The 18976-nt window shown below is 24.2% G+C and overlaps 5 protein-coding genes across 5 annotated transcripts; 3 read left to right on the top strand and 2 right to left on the bottom strand.

Annotated features, from left to right (window-relative positions):
- Positions 1-213: 213 nt before the first annotated feature.
- On the top strand, positions 214-1796 carry PCHAS_0719300 (conserved protein, unknown function; the record flags this gene model as incomplete). The annotated part of the gene is made up of 3 exons (XM_016797695.1): positions 214-682; positions 802-1216; positions 1316-1796. 3 exons carry the CDS (start codon positions 214-216, stop codon positions 1794-1796), a joined length of 1365 nt encoding a protein of 454 aa, XP_016653623.1.
- A 1228-nt stretch (positions 1797-3024) lies between these two features.
- PCHAS_0719200 (2-oxoglutarate dehydrogenase E1 component, putative) lies at positions 3025-6287 on the top strand (the record flags this gene model as incomplete). Its single annotated transcript, XM_741118.2, has 2 exons — positions 3025-3188; positions 3335-6287. 2 exons carry the CDS (start codon positions 3025-3027, stop codon positions 6285-6287), a joined length of 3117 nt encoding a protein of 1038 aa, XP_746211.2.
- Positions 6288-6855: 568 nt separating this feature from the next.
- On the bottom strand, positions 6856-8979 carry PCHAS_0719100 (conserved Plasmodium protein, unknown function; the record flags this gene model as incomplete). The annotated part of the gene is made up of 1 exon (XM_736524.2): positions 6856-8979. The coding sequence occupies one exon, from the start codon at positions 8977-8979 to the stop codon at positions 6856-6858; it is 2124 nt and encodes a 707-aa protein (XP_741617.2).
- A 394-nt stretch (positions 8980-9373) lies between these two features.
- PCHAS_0719000 (conserved Plasmodium protein, unknown function) lies at positions 9374-13233 on the bottom strand (the record flags this gene model as incomplete). The annotated part of the gene is made up of 3 exons (XM_016797694.1): positions 9374-10488; positions 10577-12589; positions 12687-13233. 3 exons carry the CDS (start codon positions 13231-13233, stop codon positions 9374-9376), a joined length of 3675 nt encoding a protein of 1224 aa, XP_016653622.1.
- A 2850-nt stretch (positions 13234-16083) lies between these two features.
- Positions 16084-18092, top strand: PCHAS_0718900 (conserved Plasmodium protein, unknown function; the record flags this gene model as incomplete). The annotated part of the gene is made up of 5 exons (XM_016797693.1): positions 16084-17239; positions 17358-17460; positions 17561-17631; positions 17759-17883; positions 18012-18092. The coding sequence occupies 5 exons, from the start codon at positions 16084-16086 to the stop codon at positions 18090-18092; spliced, it is 1536 nt and encodes a 511-aa protein (XP_016653621.1).
- Positions 18093-18976: the final 884 nt, after the last annotated feature.

The following is an 18976-nucleotide window of genomic DNA, read 5'->3' as shown; positions in this document are numbered from 1 at the left end:
CTATATTTTATGCACTCATAAAATAGACATACCATAAAAAGGAAAGAGAGTAATGACAAATCATAGCAATTTATTCGTTTTTTTTTTTTTTTTTTTTTTTTTTTAAAATATGAGTTGAAATAATTTGGGAAAATATAGAGGGTAGAATAATTAAATACAAAAAAAAATACACACATGGATAATAAAATATAGTATGTCATTTGTTTTGTTAAAATGAGAATTGTAAGCTCGATAATATTTTTTCTTTTATTATTTTTTGTTAATTTATTTTTTGTAAAATCAAGATTTAAAAACAGTGAGCATTATAACGTCCCATTAAATGTCTTATTCAATAATGGAAAAAATATAAGAAAGAGATTATGTCATGATTGTTTTTATACAAATGAAGTTAATTTAATATATAAAAGTTGTAAAGCAATTGAAAATGTTAATTATTCAAAGTTCAATAAATCGAAAATTTTACATTTCATTCATCAGTCTCCAAAAATAATTAAGAAATATGTTACAGTAAAAGCAAAATATAAACTTGATATATTATCACCTAAATATATTAAAACGATTATTGAAGACAAGCTTGATATCTTTTTTAATGGAATGATATTAATGAACAATACATATAACAGACATGGAATTATTTTAAATTTTTTAAACTTTTTCAGGACTCTCCTCTTCCGATTCATAAGTAAGTTATGTCATGTCTAACCATCATTCATTAAGTTCGTCACCTGTTCGTTACTTCTTCACCACCTTTTCGTTACTTCTTACTATTTATTTACTGCTTTGCTACCTTTCCATTTGTAGCGATGTACCTTCTGCAGATATGCACCTCCTTTTTCCTGTTCCACTATTTCAATATCATTTCCCAAAAAACACAGTCACGCATTTTGTATATTAGTGGGAGTAAGTATGTTTCGAGAATTATTGGGTTCCTTCAGTTAAATTTAGTGAACTATTACATTAATGTGTTAAGTGAAGTTATACAATTAGTATTATTAAGAATATTATTTAACAAATATGAAGTTCAACTGATTAAAACGATATTATATAATAGTGCAGATTATTTTATAAATAAATCTTTGAAAAATAGCTACGAGATTATGTATCAATGTGCAAAGAAACTTGTCGTAACAAAATTTAATAAATTAAGTTTGTTCACTTTTAACTATTTACGATATTTTGTTTTAACAAACCTTTTCTTCAAACTGTTTAACGGAAGGTGAGTCTTTGGAAAAAGTTGTCTATCCATAGTTGCATGATTGTTTGGCTGGCTATTTTTTATTTTCATTTTATTTTATTTTATTTTATTTTTTTTTAGCTATAACAAATTTTCACCTAGCGATGTGAAAATGCCAGGAGTGTATTCAAACCCAAGGAAGAGTATTGAAAAAGATATGACATATGCTACAAAAAGAGAAATAGATATATTACGAAATTATTGTAAAGAGACTGGATGTCATACGTGTGGAGCAGTTTGCTATGACAAATTTATTGGGGACCATCAACCACCTATACAAGTTGTTAAAGACACAATTGAATATTATAAAAAGAAAAGAATTCTTTTATTTTTTTTAAAATTATTTAAATTATATGATACGAAACAAAGATTGTATCCTCAATGCCTTCGATGTTCACAATTACAATCTGCTTCCGTTCGTTGCAAGAAATTAAAATTAATTCCACATTATAACACAATACGAATATTCCATCTTTCTACCGTTTTTCATTTATTTCTAAAGATGTTATTATTAACGAAATGGAAAAAAATTATTTTTTGGGACGGAGATAATGTAGATTGATCGAGCGAAAAAATGACATACAAAAATTAGAAAACCGTATTACAACTTAATCAGAGTATATTTCCGCATTTGCACTTTTTTAAGTATAACATTTTTAAACTATTAACCATTATGAAGAATGTGAAGAATATGAAGAATGTGAAGAATGTGAAGAATGTGAAGAATGTGAAGAATGTGAAGAAGGATATATAAGAATAGTGCTATGACCATCTTATGAAATACCTAATTTGCTGTCAATACTATTTTTTTGTAAATAAACCACACACCTATATATATTTATTTTTTATATGTATATATATTTGTTCCCTATATTATTATTTATAAATAGCACGAAGCTGATAGGTGTATATATTTTATGCATTTGTTTTATAATTTGGCAAAATATTTCCTATTTGAAAAAAACAAAAAGACAAGTATAATCACTTGTCGAGTTATCACTTTTATTTGTGGGTATATACAAAGATATTGAGCATGCATATATGCATACGTACATATATTTATTTTTTTTTGTTATTATAATATACTATATTTTTTTTTATACCATTTTAGCTTTTGAATAATCTGTTACAAAATATAAAATTGAAAAAAAGGATGATGCGTATATTCATAAATAGCACGTCAACATAATCACAAAAAAAAAACAAGCTTATGTTTTCGTTATTTGTTCATTTGTTTCGTTATTTTTATTTTTATTTTTTTTATATCAATTTGCTTTCATAATTATTATGTGAAAAACACAAAATTATAATTTTTTTTTTTTTATATAATATACCCCGTTTAGCTATAAAATTATGCTATATATACATACGCGACTGCTTTCTCATTTGGTTAGTAATTTATACTAAATAATAAACATATGAAATAATTTTCTCCCATAAAATAGTGGGAAAAAAGAAATATAAAATTACATAAATACTTACATAATTATTAGCATTCGTTTTATTTTGCATTATATTTATATATAATATATTTTTTCCTTTTTTTTTTTTTTTTCATATTTGCCAACATACAAAAAACAGTATACAGTAAAAATGACCATATAATATGTTTTGTACTACTTAACAATAAAATAACTTTTGACCCAATTATGTGTTTTATATTTTAGCCTTATTAAACTATTTATTTGAGAGCGTATGCGTGTGCGTATGCTCATATATAATATATTTATTTTTGTGGATATATTTGGTGAAATAACGTTATAGATTGCACGTTTTCAAAAAGGCTAAAGATGAAAAAGATATTATGTCAAAACAACTTGATGCAGAAAAGTAGAAAAAATGGAAATAATATAAAGAAATGTATACATACAAGTAGTATATTGTACAATGAAGAATTTAACCCAAGTATGGCTTCATACTTGGAAAGTGTTTATCGCCTATGGAAAAATGATCGGTAAATTTGAAAAAATTTTATGTACATGTTCATGAGGAATGTACTTTTTTTGTATTATTAACCTGAATTGTTCATATTTTTTTAATATTTTTTTATGATTTGTACATATATTTTTTTTTTTACCATTTTTTACCTGACTTGTTCAGAAATACACTAGACAAATCATGGGACCGGTATTTCACGAATATATGTAATGGAATGCCCAATCAAGGTTTACTAGACGAAACAAGTAGGATAATATATCAAAATCGTGATAGAGAATATGATGAACGACATAATAATCTTCGAATTACATATGTGAATGAAGAAATGATAGAAAAGGGGAAAACAGGAAATATATATGACATAGCTAGAATTGTACAGCTAATTAGATGGTATCAAAAAAATGGCCATTTATATGCACAAACAAATCCATTACCTTTACCAAATATGGTACCATATACAAGTATTAATAATGGAAATAATAATGAAAAAAAAAAGACTTATAAAAATTTTGGTTTTAGTGAGGAAGATTTAAAAAAAGAATTTTCATTTGATTTGCCATCAATTACAGGATTTTCTAGTTATGGAAATAAAACATGCACACTTGAATGTTTAATAAATAAATTAGAAGAAACATATTGCCAAGCAATAGGATTTGAATATATGCATATAACAGATGAAAATATTGTAAAGTATATAATAAACAGGATAGAAAGTGATAAAACATACCATTTTAGTAATAAAGAAAAAAAAGAAATATTAGAATCTACTGCAAGAGCATTTATATTTGAAAATTATATGGCTGCAAAATTTGCTACAACAAAAAGATTTGGTGTGGATGGATGTGAAACATTAATAACAGGTATGAAGGAGTTAGTTAAAAGAGCATGTAAATTAAATATTAATAGTGTATTGATGGGTATGTCTCATAGGGGTAGATTAAATGTATTATTTAATGTATTACATAAACCTTTAGAACAAATGATGTCTGAATTTCGAGGAAAAACTGGATTTAGTGATAATATATGGGGTAATACTGGTGACGTAAAATATCATTTAGGTGTTGAAATTGATCATTATGATGAAGAGAGTAATAGATATATACATCTAGGTATTGTTGATAATTCTTCTCATTTAGAATCTGTTAATCCCATTCTAATGGGGCAAGCTAGAGCACAACAATATTACTGTAATGATAAAGAAAAAAAAAAAGTGTTACCTATAATTATACATGGTGATGCATCTATAGCTGGACAAGGAATTGCATATGAAACATTTCAAATGTCTAAATTACCAAGTTATAGTGTTGGTGGTACTATACATATAGTCGTAAATAATCAAATTGGGTTCACAACATATCCAGTAGATGCAAGGTCAGGAAAATATTGTACTGATATAGGAAAATGTATAGATATTCCAATTATACATGTAAATGCAGATGATCCAGAAGCAGTAACATATGTATTTGGCCTAGCATTAGATATAAGAAATAAATTTAATATTGATACAATTATTGATTTAGTAGGATATCGAAAATATGGTCATAATGAATTAGATATGCCTAAATTTACAAACCCATTATTATATGATGTAATAGCTAGACATAAATCTGTTCTTGATATTTATAGTAAAAAATTAATAGATGAAAATGTAATAACATTAAAAGAGTTTGAAGAAAATAAAAAAAAAATATATGATTATTATGAACAAGTATATGAACAATCAAAAAATTTTGAACCCAAACCTATGGATAAAAAATATCTTCCACAATGGGACCATATGGTTAATCCACAAAAATTTTCTCCCTCTAGAAAGACTGGAGTTGAAAAAGATGTTTTAATAAATTTAGGAAAAAAAATATTTACTATAAAAGAAAATTTCAATCCTCATCCAATTATTACAAAATTATTTAAAAGTCGTATAGCAAGTTTAGAATCAGGAGATAATATCGATTTTGGGACTGCAGAATTATTAGCATATGCAACATTACTTTCTGATGGTTTTCATGCTCGTATATCTGGTCAAGACTCACAAAGAGGAACGTTTTCCCATAGGCATGCAGTATTACATGATCAAATTACTTATGAAGAATATAATATATTTGATTCGTTGAAAACTCCACATACAATAGAAGTTAATAATTCATTATTGTCAGAATATGCTTGTTTGGGATATGAAATTGGTTATAGTTATGAACACCCAGATGCACTAGTTGTTTGGGAAGCACAATTTGGTGATTTTGCAAATGGTGCACAAGTTATGATAGATAATTATATTGCATCTGGTGAAACAAAATGGAATAAACAATCAGGAGTAGTTATGTTGTTACCCCATGGATATGATGGGCAAGGACCTGAACATTCATCTGCTCGTATTGAAAGATTTTTACAATTATGCGATGATAGAGAAGATATAGCTAACTATTCAGTAGATAAAGATAAAAAAATAATACAGCAACATAATATGCAAGTTATAAATTGTACTAAGCCTTCAAATTTATTTCATGCATTAAGGAGACAAATGCATAGATCATTTCGTAAACCACTTGTTGTTATAACTCCCAAAAAAATGTTAAAAATGAGAATGGCATTTGATAATATAAATAATTTTTTAACTTCAACTAAATTTTTGCCATATTTACCAGAAGAGTTTGAACATAAATTAAAACCAAAGGAAGAAATAAAAAGAATTATTTTATGCTCAGGACAGGTTTATTATGATTTATTAAATTATAGAGATACAAATAATATAGAAAATATTGCTATAGCTAGAATTGAACAATTATCACCATTTCCATTTAAAAGTTTTATGAATGATTTAAAAAATTATCCTAATTTAAGGGATGTTATATGGGTACAAGAAGAACATATGAATATGGGCCCATGGTTTTATGTTTCAAGACGTATTGAAACAGCTATTAAACAATTAAAAAATGATGATCCATCATGGAAAATAGAAATACCTGAGGTTAATTATTCAGGTCGAGATGTTTATGCTGCACAATCAGCTGGAGATTTAAATTTACATTTGTATCAATTAGATGAATTTTTAGTTGATGCCTTTGATTTGAATAAAAAATATCACATGCACGCTCAGAAATATACCAACTCACTATAAAAATTTGTTCAGAAAAAAAAAATCCAGCTAGCCAAAAGTGTAAATTTATTTGCTCATTTTCGTAATTTATCGCTATTTGCCACTATTTTTTCTGTACACTTTTTTATTCCACTTTTTATTTATGCCATTTTTTATTCCACTTTTTATTTTGCCATTTTTATGCCATTTTTTATTTCTGTACATTTATATTTGACTGCCAATTAAACAGCACACGCCACAAAATATTTTTGTAACTTTCTCTCAACCCTATTGGGGTCTCTTTTTATAGCGACTAAAAAATTGGAATGTTTTATAATTACCACAATGAGTGGTGCACACATTCGTTTTTTATAAAATTAGTATTTAACCAAATGGTGTAAACACATTGTACGAATGTTATGTTAGCTGATGCTTTTGGTGTATGCACACTTTTGTGTGGCTCCACATTTTAGAGCTTATTGAATTTTTTATTATGAGTGTGTTGGTAAAATGATATTAAAATGACGTAAACAAATGAAAAGGAAAAAGAAAAAAGGGAAAAAATATAACTAAAAAAGAAAAAATATGTACATGCAAGGAGGTTATGTCTCTACAAATCATCGATAGGCTGCTCTGATACTAAATTATTTTTTAAACAATATTTGTGCATAAATTTTGAATAAAAATCAAGGGGTATTCCCTTTCCATGTGTGTGTTTTCGTCTTGGTGAATTTTGATATGTACAACATAAAAAAATTAATTTAAAAGTTTCCGAAAAAGTTTTTATTTTATCATTAAGAATAGACTTTAACTTATCATTATAAGTATTGTATCCCCATTCACAAAAATATAATTTAACTTTTTTATTAAATCTGGTGTCATTGTTTAAAGCATTTAAGTCTTCATATTTATCATCAATTATGTGTATCATATTATTAGTATGATATGTATTGATTATTTTATAAACTAAGTTACATTTATTTTTAAGAATCATATTATAATCTGAATTTTTATTTAAATAATAATTTTTTTTTCCAGTTTTTTGATAATATTTATAATAGTTTATATCCATATTATATGGATCATAAATATAATCAATCAGTTCTTCGTTTTTCTGATTATTTACATTTTGTGTATTCGTTGGTTTAATAAGTTTCCCAAGCTTTTTCAATATGACTAACCCACTATTCTCTTTATTTTCGTTTAAGCTATCTTTTCCATACACACGTAACAAATGATTATTTTTTTCATCCGTTATGTGGACCCCAAGTTGATTTAATGTATATTTTATAAAATCAGAATGCTCAACAGTTGAAATAATATAAATAGGTTTACCATACTTATTTATATTATTATTTATTATATCTATAGCTGTGACATTCCAAGTTTCATGATACTTTTTATCTTGTTCAGTTAGATTATCAATTGGATATCTATATTTCAACAAATTTGTATATGCTTTATTTTCATTATTGATTAGTAGACTTCGTATTTTATCAAATTCAGTAGAAATCTTTTCATATTTTATATTATATTTTTTATACAACTCTAAATATTTATTATTTATATAAAAATTTTCAAATTCAACTCGAAAGCTAGGGAATATATTACTAAGATTTTCTATTCTTTTATATTTTACAATATTATTTGGATTGAACGTATCTTTTGTGAGATCTTTAGCAATCTGGTACGCCAACTCGTCGTTTTCTTCTCCTTCACTAGTTGGAGAATTTATATTTTTCGACTTATTTTTCATAAACTTTTGAAGTTTACTTCCAATAGCATTTGATGACTTGCTCATGGATATAAGTTGATTAATGTCATAGTTATATTTTGTGCATATACTATTTATATTGTCATATATATATTTAATAGCAATTACTAAGTCTTCATTTCGCTTTATATATTTAAAAATATATAATAAACGTGTGTAAAAAAATTTGGGAATAAGTTTTAATAATATAAACGAGTCATCATTTTCATTATCAGTTGTCTGACCTTGTTTAACATAATCATTAAAGAGATATGGTTTATCATTTGTTATAAATTTATATAAAGGAAGGTTTGAAATTTGTTTATTATTAAATAAAAATTGACATTTAAAGAGTTTGATAAATGTTATAAATGCTACAACAATTTTTTCTTGCTTGTTCATATTTATAACACCATCAAAATTAAATATAAACATATCATCAGGATAATAATTTAACACATTGGGTATGTCATAATTTCTATCACTATATATTAATGAGTTTTCTAAATATTGTTTATTTTCGGAATCATCACTAACTAGTTTTGTTTTACCATTTTCAGACTTTTCAATTTTTACATTTGTTAATTCAGGATCATAAGATGGAATTTTTTTAACATCCTTAATTTCGATATCCTTCAGTATATTATATATACACATTCCTTCATTATATATATTTGAATCATCTTCTTTATTTTTAAAAATATTTATATTTAAATTTTTATTTACCTGAATATCTTCTGGTTCGAATTTTTTTATTTCATATGTTTCATTATCCCCATTTTCAGGAGTCAAATTTAAGTAACCATTTCGATTATGTTCGCTATTTTTATATTTTATTTTTTTTCTTTTTTCATGTTTTATGTTGGATATAGAATTTATGTATGTATACACATTATGTTTGTTTTTACATTTTACATTTTTTTCAAAAATAGTCAGTAAAAACACAAACCATATAGTCAGCCACACCATGTTGCTTAGCATGCTATACCCATGGGTTGGTATCCAAAAAACGGCATATCTCCTCCAATATTTTTCCAAATATTTTTCCAACTATTCTTGCTCATCGCTAGTTCGTTTGCTTAATTTGTTTCCTCATTTTGCATATTCTTACGTCGCTCGATTGTTTTAGTTTATTATTTTATTATTTTATTATTTTTTTTTTTTTTTTTTTTGAAATGTTTAGGGCACAAGCAGTGGAGAGTGCCAGCAAAAGTTGAGAAGGTTGAAAATGTTGAAAATGTTGAAAATGTTGAAAATGTTGAGAAAGTTGAAAAAGTTGATAAAAAATGGCGAAAAAAATAAACCGAATTAAACGGCGTGAAAAAAAAACAAAATGAATTCATAATCTATATTATGCATAGTAGGTAATATTTTTTTAAAACTGCTGAGTAATATTATATACAGCATATAGGAGCCAGTAAGAACGTATGTAAAGTTCTTTTTCACATTTAAATTTAATTAAAAAAAATATATAATGTATTTTAAAAAAAAAGAAAAAAGATAAGAGATATTGATTGTATATATTTAAAAATGGTGAATTTTTTTTTTCGATTTTTTCAGGATTTGGATTATTATAAAGGGAAAAAAAAACGGTGTGCATATAGTCAAAGAAATTATTTTTATTTTTTGAGATATCTGTATTTTTTTTCATTTTGTCTAGAGTATTAAAAACAAATCTAGCATTATATTTAATATTATTCATAAATAAACATCCAATATTCATTAACAAATTTATAACATTATTTTCATCGATATATATTCTTTTATTTATTTTATTTTTACACTTTTTTAAAAAAACAAAACTTTTGTCACTATAATTACTTGATATGGTACTACAATTGTCGGAAGATAAATCATGTTCGCTATCTTTCCATTTGTTATCATAAATAAATTCTTTTTCTTTAAACGGTTTAGTTGCTTTATCTTTATCCATATGAATACGGTCTCTTCCTTTCAAGCTACAACCATTTAATTCGCTAGAGCCATTTTTAACATGTTTATTATTAATAAATCTATTTTTAAATAATTTATTTTTTTTTAATTCGGAAAAATATAAAAGATATCCATTTATGCAATTGTTATAATTTTGCAAGTCATGGTTGTATAACTCTACTTCATCATAGTTCTTGTTAATAATTTGGTTGTAGTAATATATATGATTTAAAATATATTTTTTATTTAAAACATTATGCTTAGTATTTATACATTTAAAATCTATACTACATAGGGATATACATAAATCTAAAAATGTATTTACAATTATTTCAAAAGTATTTGATAACAATTTTTTATTTAAGAAATAATCACAATTTTTATTATATCCAAATTTATACCATTTTTTTTTTTTTTTTTTTTTTATATTTTGATATTTTTGTAAATAGTTATTCATTACAATTTTAATGACTGGACTTGTTTCTGATTCCACTTCGTCTTCTTTCACTTTTCTGTAAAATGACTTCTTGTTTAGTGGGCCTTTCCTGGCTCGATCACCTGCAAGGGTGTAAAATATGCAATCAGTGTAATTATGGTGTATAGTTATATGTAGTTGACATGAGTCAGCGTGAGTGTAGGAACATACCGAGGAGGATTCCAATGGGGCGGAGATGGGAGTTAACGGATTCACGATACAACGAATTAGAGGGGGATGTGTAAGTTGTGTGATGCAACTTGTGTGCATATTTGTAAGCTAATTTGATTGAGAATGTAAGAAATATATTAAAAAAGGTAGATGAAAAATAAAGATTATGAAAATGTATAAATATATAAAACGAGTTAATAATAAAATAAGTAAAATAATCTATATTTAATTTATTTTGATGAAAATATTTTTTTGAATTATTATAAAAAATTAAATTATCACTTGAATCACTGTCTTTATATGAATCTAAATCTGATTCGAAAATATCAGTATTATTTTTTTTTTTAAAATATTTATATATATTATTATATATATCATTTTGATTGTTTATTATATTATGATCATTATTATTTTCTGTTCCTATATAAAAAAAATCTAACTTATTTCTTATATCATTTTCATATTTATTTCTTCGCTTTTTATTTTGTTTTTGTTTTTTAATATTTTCCATAAACTCCTTAGTAGTTAGTAATGATTCGATTTTATTATTTAACATTTTGTATGTATATATTTCATTTTTTTTAATTTTCTTTTTTATATATTCATTATGTATTAACGTATTATCTTTTTTTAGACCAGGTACAACAATATAATTGTTATTTTCATAAGTTCCATAAAACATTTTAGAAATATGAAAATTATTTTCACCATAACTAATAGGATTGTCTACTATCAAACTGTTTTTCCCACCACTGCTTGATAATTCAATATTGTTAATAAAAAAGGAATATATATTATATTGTATAATTGTGCTTACACTTTTAATAACATTTTCAAATCCTTCACAGTTAAGTAAATACTTTTTTGTTTTTACATATTTATATATATAATTTATTTTCATATTTTCTTTTAATAACTTTTCTAACGTCTTCATCGATTTCTCTTTTTCTCTATCCATACTATTTGCCACTATTTTTTTTTTTTTCCTAGCCTTTTTTTGTTTATCCGTTTGGGTCTGCTGCCTTTTGCTCGTTGGGATGTTTACTTTGCTTTTGTTAGTTTCATTTTTTGCATTTCCCTTTTCATCGCTTGGTGGGATTGCCATGTCTGCCTGAAGCTCGAGCGTGTGGAGGAGTTGCATTTTCTTTTTCATCGCATAAGGATAGTGTTCACAGTGTTTGGAATTTTCGCACAGTTCGCACTGGTCACACTGGTTCGCTTTTTTGAGTTGACTAACCTTTTCAACTTGAGCATCCACGTCGATATTATTTATGGAACTCCATAGGGCATCATTCGATTTCTTTGGTTCGGTCAGTAAACAATCGGAATAATTTTCATAATCATTTTTAATGTCCGATTTAAATTTGTGTATAGTATCAATAGGGGATATAATAAAATCAGAAATTATATTTTTGTGTTTATTTTCTCTTTTGAATGTATATAATAAATTATCATTTGAATTTGTAAATTGATTAAAATAATTTTTTTGTGTTTTTAATTTTATTTGTCTTAATATATATATTAAACATGAATTAATATTAACATGTTTATTATTTTTTGCAAATTTTTTTGTTAAATATGTATGAAATAGAGTAGGTAAAATAGATAGAGAAAAATACAATAATATATATATATGGTCACTAGTTATTTTTTCAAACATTACCATCATTTTTTTTAACTCTAAATAATTTTTTATATTAAAATTTTTCTTATATATTTTAAACATCCCATGCTTATTTATGTCGTCCTTTTTTATATCATCTGAATTGTTTGTATCGATAGACTTTTTTTTTATATGGGTATCATCTATCATAGTTCCAACGTTTTTAATTTCATTTTTTACACTTGTTTTTGCATGTGAATGATTGTCATCTGAGTTTGTGTGTAAATTGGTTATATCATTGTACTTTTTTTGCTTTTCATTTTTTTCATAATTTGGATTTTCATCAGGTTTGCTTGGGCACTCGTCTAAAAAACTTCCGGCTGAGGCCGATCCAGTTGCGTTGTGTGTCCCTGCATGGAAGGTCGTTATTTTATATGAAAATTACACTATTTTTTACGTAAAAATTGCAAAATTTTCAACATTTTCAACATTTTCAACTGTTTTTACCGTTATCCGGGGCGGGGCCAGAGCGAGGGTCATCGTATATGTCCCTAAGTTTGGTGTACAGCTGGTTGTAGTAAATATAAGAACTAGAGTAGTGGTAATATTTGATTAATATTGTGAAATGATTGTTGATTAGCGAAATAAACGGATCATATTTATCTCCACTAATAAATGTACATATGTAAAGGAAATAATTAAAGAGTTCGCTATTTATTATAAGTATATATAATAATTCTATATATATATCAATATTATTATTACATAGATTTAATAAATGTTTAACTAATTCATCATATTGTCTAATCAAATTATAAAAATTTAAGTTTAAAAGGTTTTTTATACTTTTATTGTTGTTATAAATTTTTAGAGACTTGTCTTTATTTACTATATCTTTTTTTGTTTGTTCTAATTCCACATGTTTAACATATTTCATATATCTCTTTCGATATTTATATAATTTTTTTGACAAAGTAACTACCTTCACGCAAATATCTTTTAACTCGTCATTATAAATAAAACTACCTTTAACTCCGTATCCAACATTTGTCATTTTGTTAGTTTATATTATATTACATCATATACTATGTTATATTTATATAGGTATTCCATTTTTTCATTCCCATATATTTAATACAATATACTATACCCTATTCTTTAAACTTTTCTTAAATTTATAATGTAATGGAAATAACAAAGATAATATATGTATATTCATAAAAATATTGAAGAAAACAGTTTAATAAAATTATTTTATTTTTATTTTTTTTTTTTTTCAGAGCATATGATATAATATCTTTCCCGTTACTCTCCTTCACATATTTTAATCAAATCATAATGGTAAAATATTTTTTTTTCGAAAATTTTATTTTACTAAAACAAAAAAATAACATGATAAAATAGGAACAGTTTAAATAAGTAATGAAAAATTGTATATCCCATAATTAATCTTATTACATTTGTACTGATGAATGTACGTTTGTAAAAATAAAAAAAAACAAACACACGGAAATGTTGCCATAAAATATATTTCCTACGTAAGATTACCAGCCTGTTCCCACTTTTAAAACGTAATAACTAGCATGGAAGATTATCAAATTAGAAGTTAGCAAATTTAGAAGATTGGCAAATTTCGACGATTGGCAAAATTAGAAGATCGGTGGGACTACTCTCTACCATATGTGCCGACTGACTAGTCAACTTGTCGTTCGTTCTTTTGTTTTTCATTAAATTGTGATAACAAATGAAAAACTTTTAAAAATTTCAACTAAAAAGTAGGAAAAATTACAACAATTTTATGTTTAACAATTTTTTTTCCCTTGTTTGTATCAACGGTGTGTGTGCAACATTTTATATGTATATTAAAACAAATTTGAAAAATAAAAAATAAGTAAAAAGCTGATAAATATAAATGATATTAATTTGGTATAACCAACTGTTGTTAGGGCTATAAGGGTATAACCATACGTTTGCTTGTTTGTTTGCTTGTTTATTTATTTTATTTTTTTTATAAATTATATTTTTTTTTCTCTTAAATATAAACACCAATAAGTATACCATTTATTGAATGTAAAAATTGTTGAAGTTTAAACAAGGCTTGAATGAGACTTATAAAGTATGCATACAATTTATTTGTTTCCCAATAAGCCTTAAGATATTTGCTTGTTATGAATATGATAATATATAATTTTTTATTTGGTTGCATTTTATAACTTAAATGTTTATTTTTAACGAAAAGATAATGCTATAAATAGTATATACACATTGTATCGTATTTATTTTTTTACTTTTCATTTTACATTTTTACATTTTACATTTTACATTTTACATTTACATTGTTGAAATAAATAATAATTGCCAATCCCAATCATTACATATTTTACTTGAATTCTTTTTTAATATTTTATAAAAAAATATAACTAATTAAGAAAAATATATGTGTTGTATAATTTGAGAAATAGTGTTACATACAATTATAAACCTTGCACACCTTTTTAAGAATTTTTCTAATATATGGGGATTGGAATAAATATATAAAAAATAAAACTTATATATAAGAGGACGTGAAAATGTGATAAGCAATGCGAAAAGGAATTGACATTCTTTTCCATTAATAGGTATGCACAACCATTCGCTTGTTTTTCATATATTACATATTTTGCATTACTATTTTGTTTACATATTTGTTTACATATTACGTATTTCCATTTTTATTTTATTTTATTTTTAAAAATTGTATACTTGTATTAGGCAAAAATAGCGAGTTTGTACACACATAATAAAATCTTAATTTTTAATCTTGAGTTATTTGGGAAACGAAGGAAAATTATAAATATTTTTTTACACACATATATAAAAAAAATAAAAATATACATAATAAATTATTTTTATTATTTGTGTCTTAGACATAAAATTATATATTAAATGATAAAACATGGTGGTACTTATATAAAACAATAATATTATTTACATATATCCATAATATATTTATATTTTTACAAAAGAATGGGTTGCAATATGTATCCTTTTGTATAATACATTAATATTATTAATTTTTTTTCTATATATTTTTATTATATAAAAAATTGAAATAATTTTTAAGAGAAATGTGTAAATATTCAATACTTGGGTATACACAATTGTCTTATTACCATTCTTTTTAATTTCATTTTATTTTGTATTTTCACACTGTTTTAATAGTATAATTTTATTTATTCCTCTTTTTCGCCTTTTCATTTCTTTACTTATTTATTTCCATTTTGTACCCTTCGTTTCCCACCTTTTGCGATTATATAATATTTTATACTTTCTCAATTTGTATCATTAATTATTATTTTTTTAAACATATGCATTTCATTATTTTTATTATAGCTTCCTTTGTTAGTAACAAAAAAAAAGGAAAAAGATAAAAACAGTTAGTCATGACATTTATAAAAAAATATATAATGTATTACTCAATTTTTGTTTCATTATATATTTTATTTTAATTATTTTATTCCAATTTTTATGTTATATTACACACATATTTCATGAGACAATTTACAAATGTGTGGCTGTACAAAGATGAATATGTTTTAAATATATTTTGTTGCTTAATAGGTATAATCCTTTATAGATTATTTTAAGATAAATCAATATATATGCAATTATTTTTGTATTTACAGAATATCATGTCACACAGTTAGACGTTTGTATTCAAGTTAAGTCTATTTGTGCTGTTTGTATATATAAGATTATTAATATCATAGCATTTGCACACACAAATGTATGCATACATATATAGACAATATATAAAAATTGTTAAATAGCTTTATGTGAAATTTTTTAAAATAGCTATTTCGTTTGAATTTCAGATATTATTAATTTTTATTTATATTTATACAATCTTTTTGTGAGTGTCAAAATGCAGAGCATGCCGAGTGAAACAACAATAAACTCAGAGCACTATAAGAGTAAGGAACCCATGTGCCGAAATGAAAAATTAACAGAATATTCTGACCATTCAGAAATGGGTAACACTAAGGATACCTTTAATGATCCAAAGGAAAATTTTGATAGAAAAATATGTGATAATATGAATGAAAGACTAAATATTTATGATGATATTATAAGTGAAATAAAAGAATTATATAATGGAAATATTGTTATGAATAATAAAGGTCTTGATAAATTAAATATAAGAAATGTAGCTAAAGGATTATTTTTAAATGTTAATAAAACTATATCAAAAAAGGTACGTGTTTTAATTATAGGTAATTCCTCATCAGGAAAAAGTACATTTATTAATTGGTTTTTACAAGAGAATATTCAAAAAACTGGTTATGAATTTGAAACAAATCATTTTACACTTATAACTAGTGGAAATTATATATCTGAATTTAATGGTGATATTACAATAAAAACATTTGATTTTTTAAAACAAATATCAAATAGAAATCGAAATTTTAAAAATAACTTATGTACAAAAATGTATGTGTGCAAAAATCCAGAAATAAAAAATATCGATTTTATTGACACACCAGGTTTAAAAGATATAATGAACAAAGTCGATTACGATATTAATAGTATTATATATGATTTATCTGATTATGTTGATATTATTTTAGTATTTTTCGATTCATCAGGAAAATCATTAAGTAATCGTTTACTTTTAATTATTAAAGAAATATATGAAAAACATATGGAAAAAATGCTTTTTATTTTCTCAAAAATTGATGAAATAAAATATGAACAAGACAGAATAAAATTGTTATGTCAAACTACCCAATGTTTGGCTAGTAAAATTAATATTCGTTCTAATATTGATTTATTACCTATTTATATATATGGTGCAAAAAATGGAAGATATTTATTTGAAAATGCACAGAGCAATGATAATCTATGTATTGTAAACAGAATTAATGATATTATTTATGAAATCAAAAAATTATTTTTTAAAAAATTGGAAAAAGATTTATATTGCTTAATTAGCGATTGTGATTGTATTATTAACAAAATTTTAGATATTCTTAAGACAGACGGAGAAAGGAGTGCTCACAAATCAACCTTAAAAAGAGAAAGTAATTTTAGAAAATTATGCACACACTTAAATCCGTTTTTCAATTTTGCCTTACTTGTTCATAATTTTTAGCATATTTGGCTAGCTAATTCATTATTTATTTGTTTATTTTTTTTTAGGAATAAAACACACAATAATACAAATTATTGTATTTACCCTGTTTATTTTCTTCCTCTTTACCCAACTTTCGGTTCACAATTATTACAAGAATATTATTATCAGGTATAACAACGAAATACTAAATGGACTTGATATGTTTAGTATACACTTTTTACATTATGAAACCGTTTTATTTTGTTATTTATTATTTTTTTATTTATAGCTATTTGGATATATCTAATAATAACTTCTACAAAGATTATGTCATAAACACCGGATCAGTTCTCAACAACTGTAAGTATAATATAGTCAGTTCATATAAAAAAAATATATGATGCTCATTATTTTGGAATGTTTCATATTTATTCGCGTTTTACTTATCATTACTCTATTATTATTATTTAATTTTTTTTATACGTAGGGGAAAACTCATATATTTTGATAAACGTCACATTGGTAGCATTCTTTTTATTAAGTGGAATTATGAAAAAGAAGTTTACCAAAAATATAAAAACATTACATGTTTCAAGCAAAGAAATACTAAGGGTTAGAAATAAAAATAAGGAAGAATGACATATCGATTTCGTTTGCATATTTTGAATATGTTCATATACATGCACATGCACACTAATTTGATTACTTCTCATTGTTTTATATTGCATTTAACTTCGTAGGAGCAACTCACATTTGCAATGTTCGCTAAAGACAGAGGAAAGTATTTAGCAAAAACATTTTATGAATTAAAACAAAATTGACAATAACAATTATATGGACAGGAGTGTAAAAGATATCATTGTTTTTCATGTTTAAAATTTCGATAGCGTTAAATTGCTAAAAAATAATATAATAACAATAGTAGTAACAATAACGCTACACATCATTTTATAATATCCAATTTTTTTCTAAAATTATTTTCTTTTTTGAGTGGAATTATTATTTGGAAGTATTGAAGCATTTTGTTGGTATTGAACAAATGTTAAGACGCGAAAATTTTACTAATAGTTTTCTTTCATTAAAAAAAAGATAAAAAAAAATGAAATGCCATTTGGAGATTTTTAGTTAAGTGTAAAAGAATGTTCTTTTACATGATTAAATTTTCATATTTTAATTTTAGCTATAATGTCCAATTTGTTTTCATTTTTTTTGCATAAGATCTATTATTTAATTTTTTAAAAAAAAAATTGTCTATGTCATAGTCTTAATAATTTTTTCCTCATGAGTATAAAAATTTCAATTTATTCTCTTTACTTTCCTTTTTTGTTTCTTAATTTTTAATTATATTTTTTATTTATATATTAAGTTTGTTCAAGGGAACAAATATATTATAGTTTATTTCTCAAGTTTTTTTAATTTAAAAAAATAGTCAACAGAATTTTTATCGTTTTCTAAAATATTTCTACACTAACGTTAGTCATTAATTTTGAAATTATGGATAATACATATGGCATTGAAAAATGAAAAGCATATACTTTTGTTTTTTTATGATTGTCATATGATAGCATCCATAACTATATATGTCTATGCTTCTTTTTCATTTTTTCAAACCATTTAAAATTTGTTCGATTTTATATCTATGAAAGGAAAACCAACTTGTTTTTATATAAGAAAAATATTAAATTATATATCGCATTAATTTTTC

This window comes from Plasmodium chabaudi (genome assembly GCF_900002335.3).
Source record: "Plasmodium chabaudi chabaudi strain AS genome assembly, chromosome: 7".
NCBI lineage: Eukaryota > Apicomplexa > Aconoidasida > Haemosporida > Plasmodiidae > Plasmodium > Plasmodium chabaudi.
This window is presented reverse-complemented; position numbering and strand designations above follow the sequence as displayed.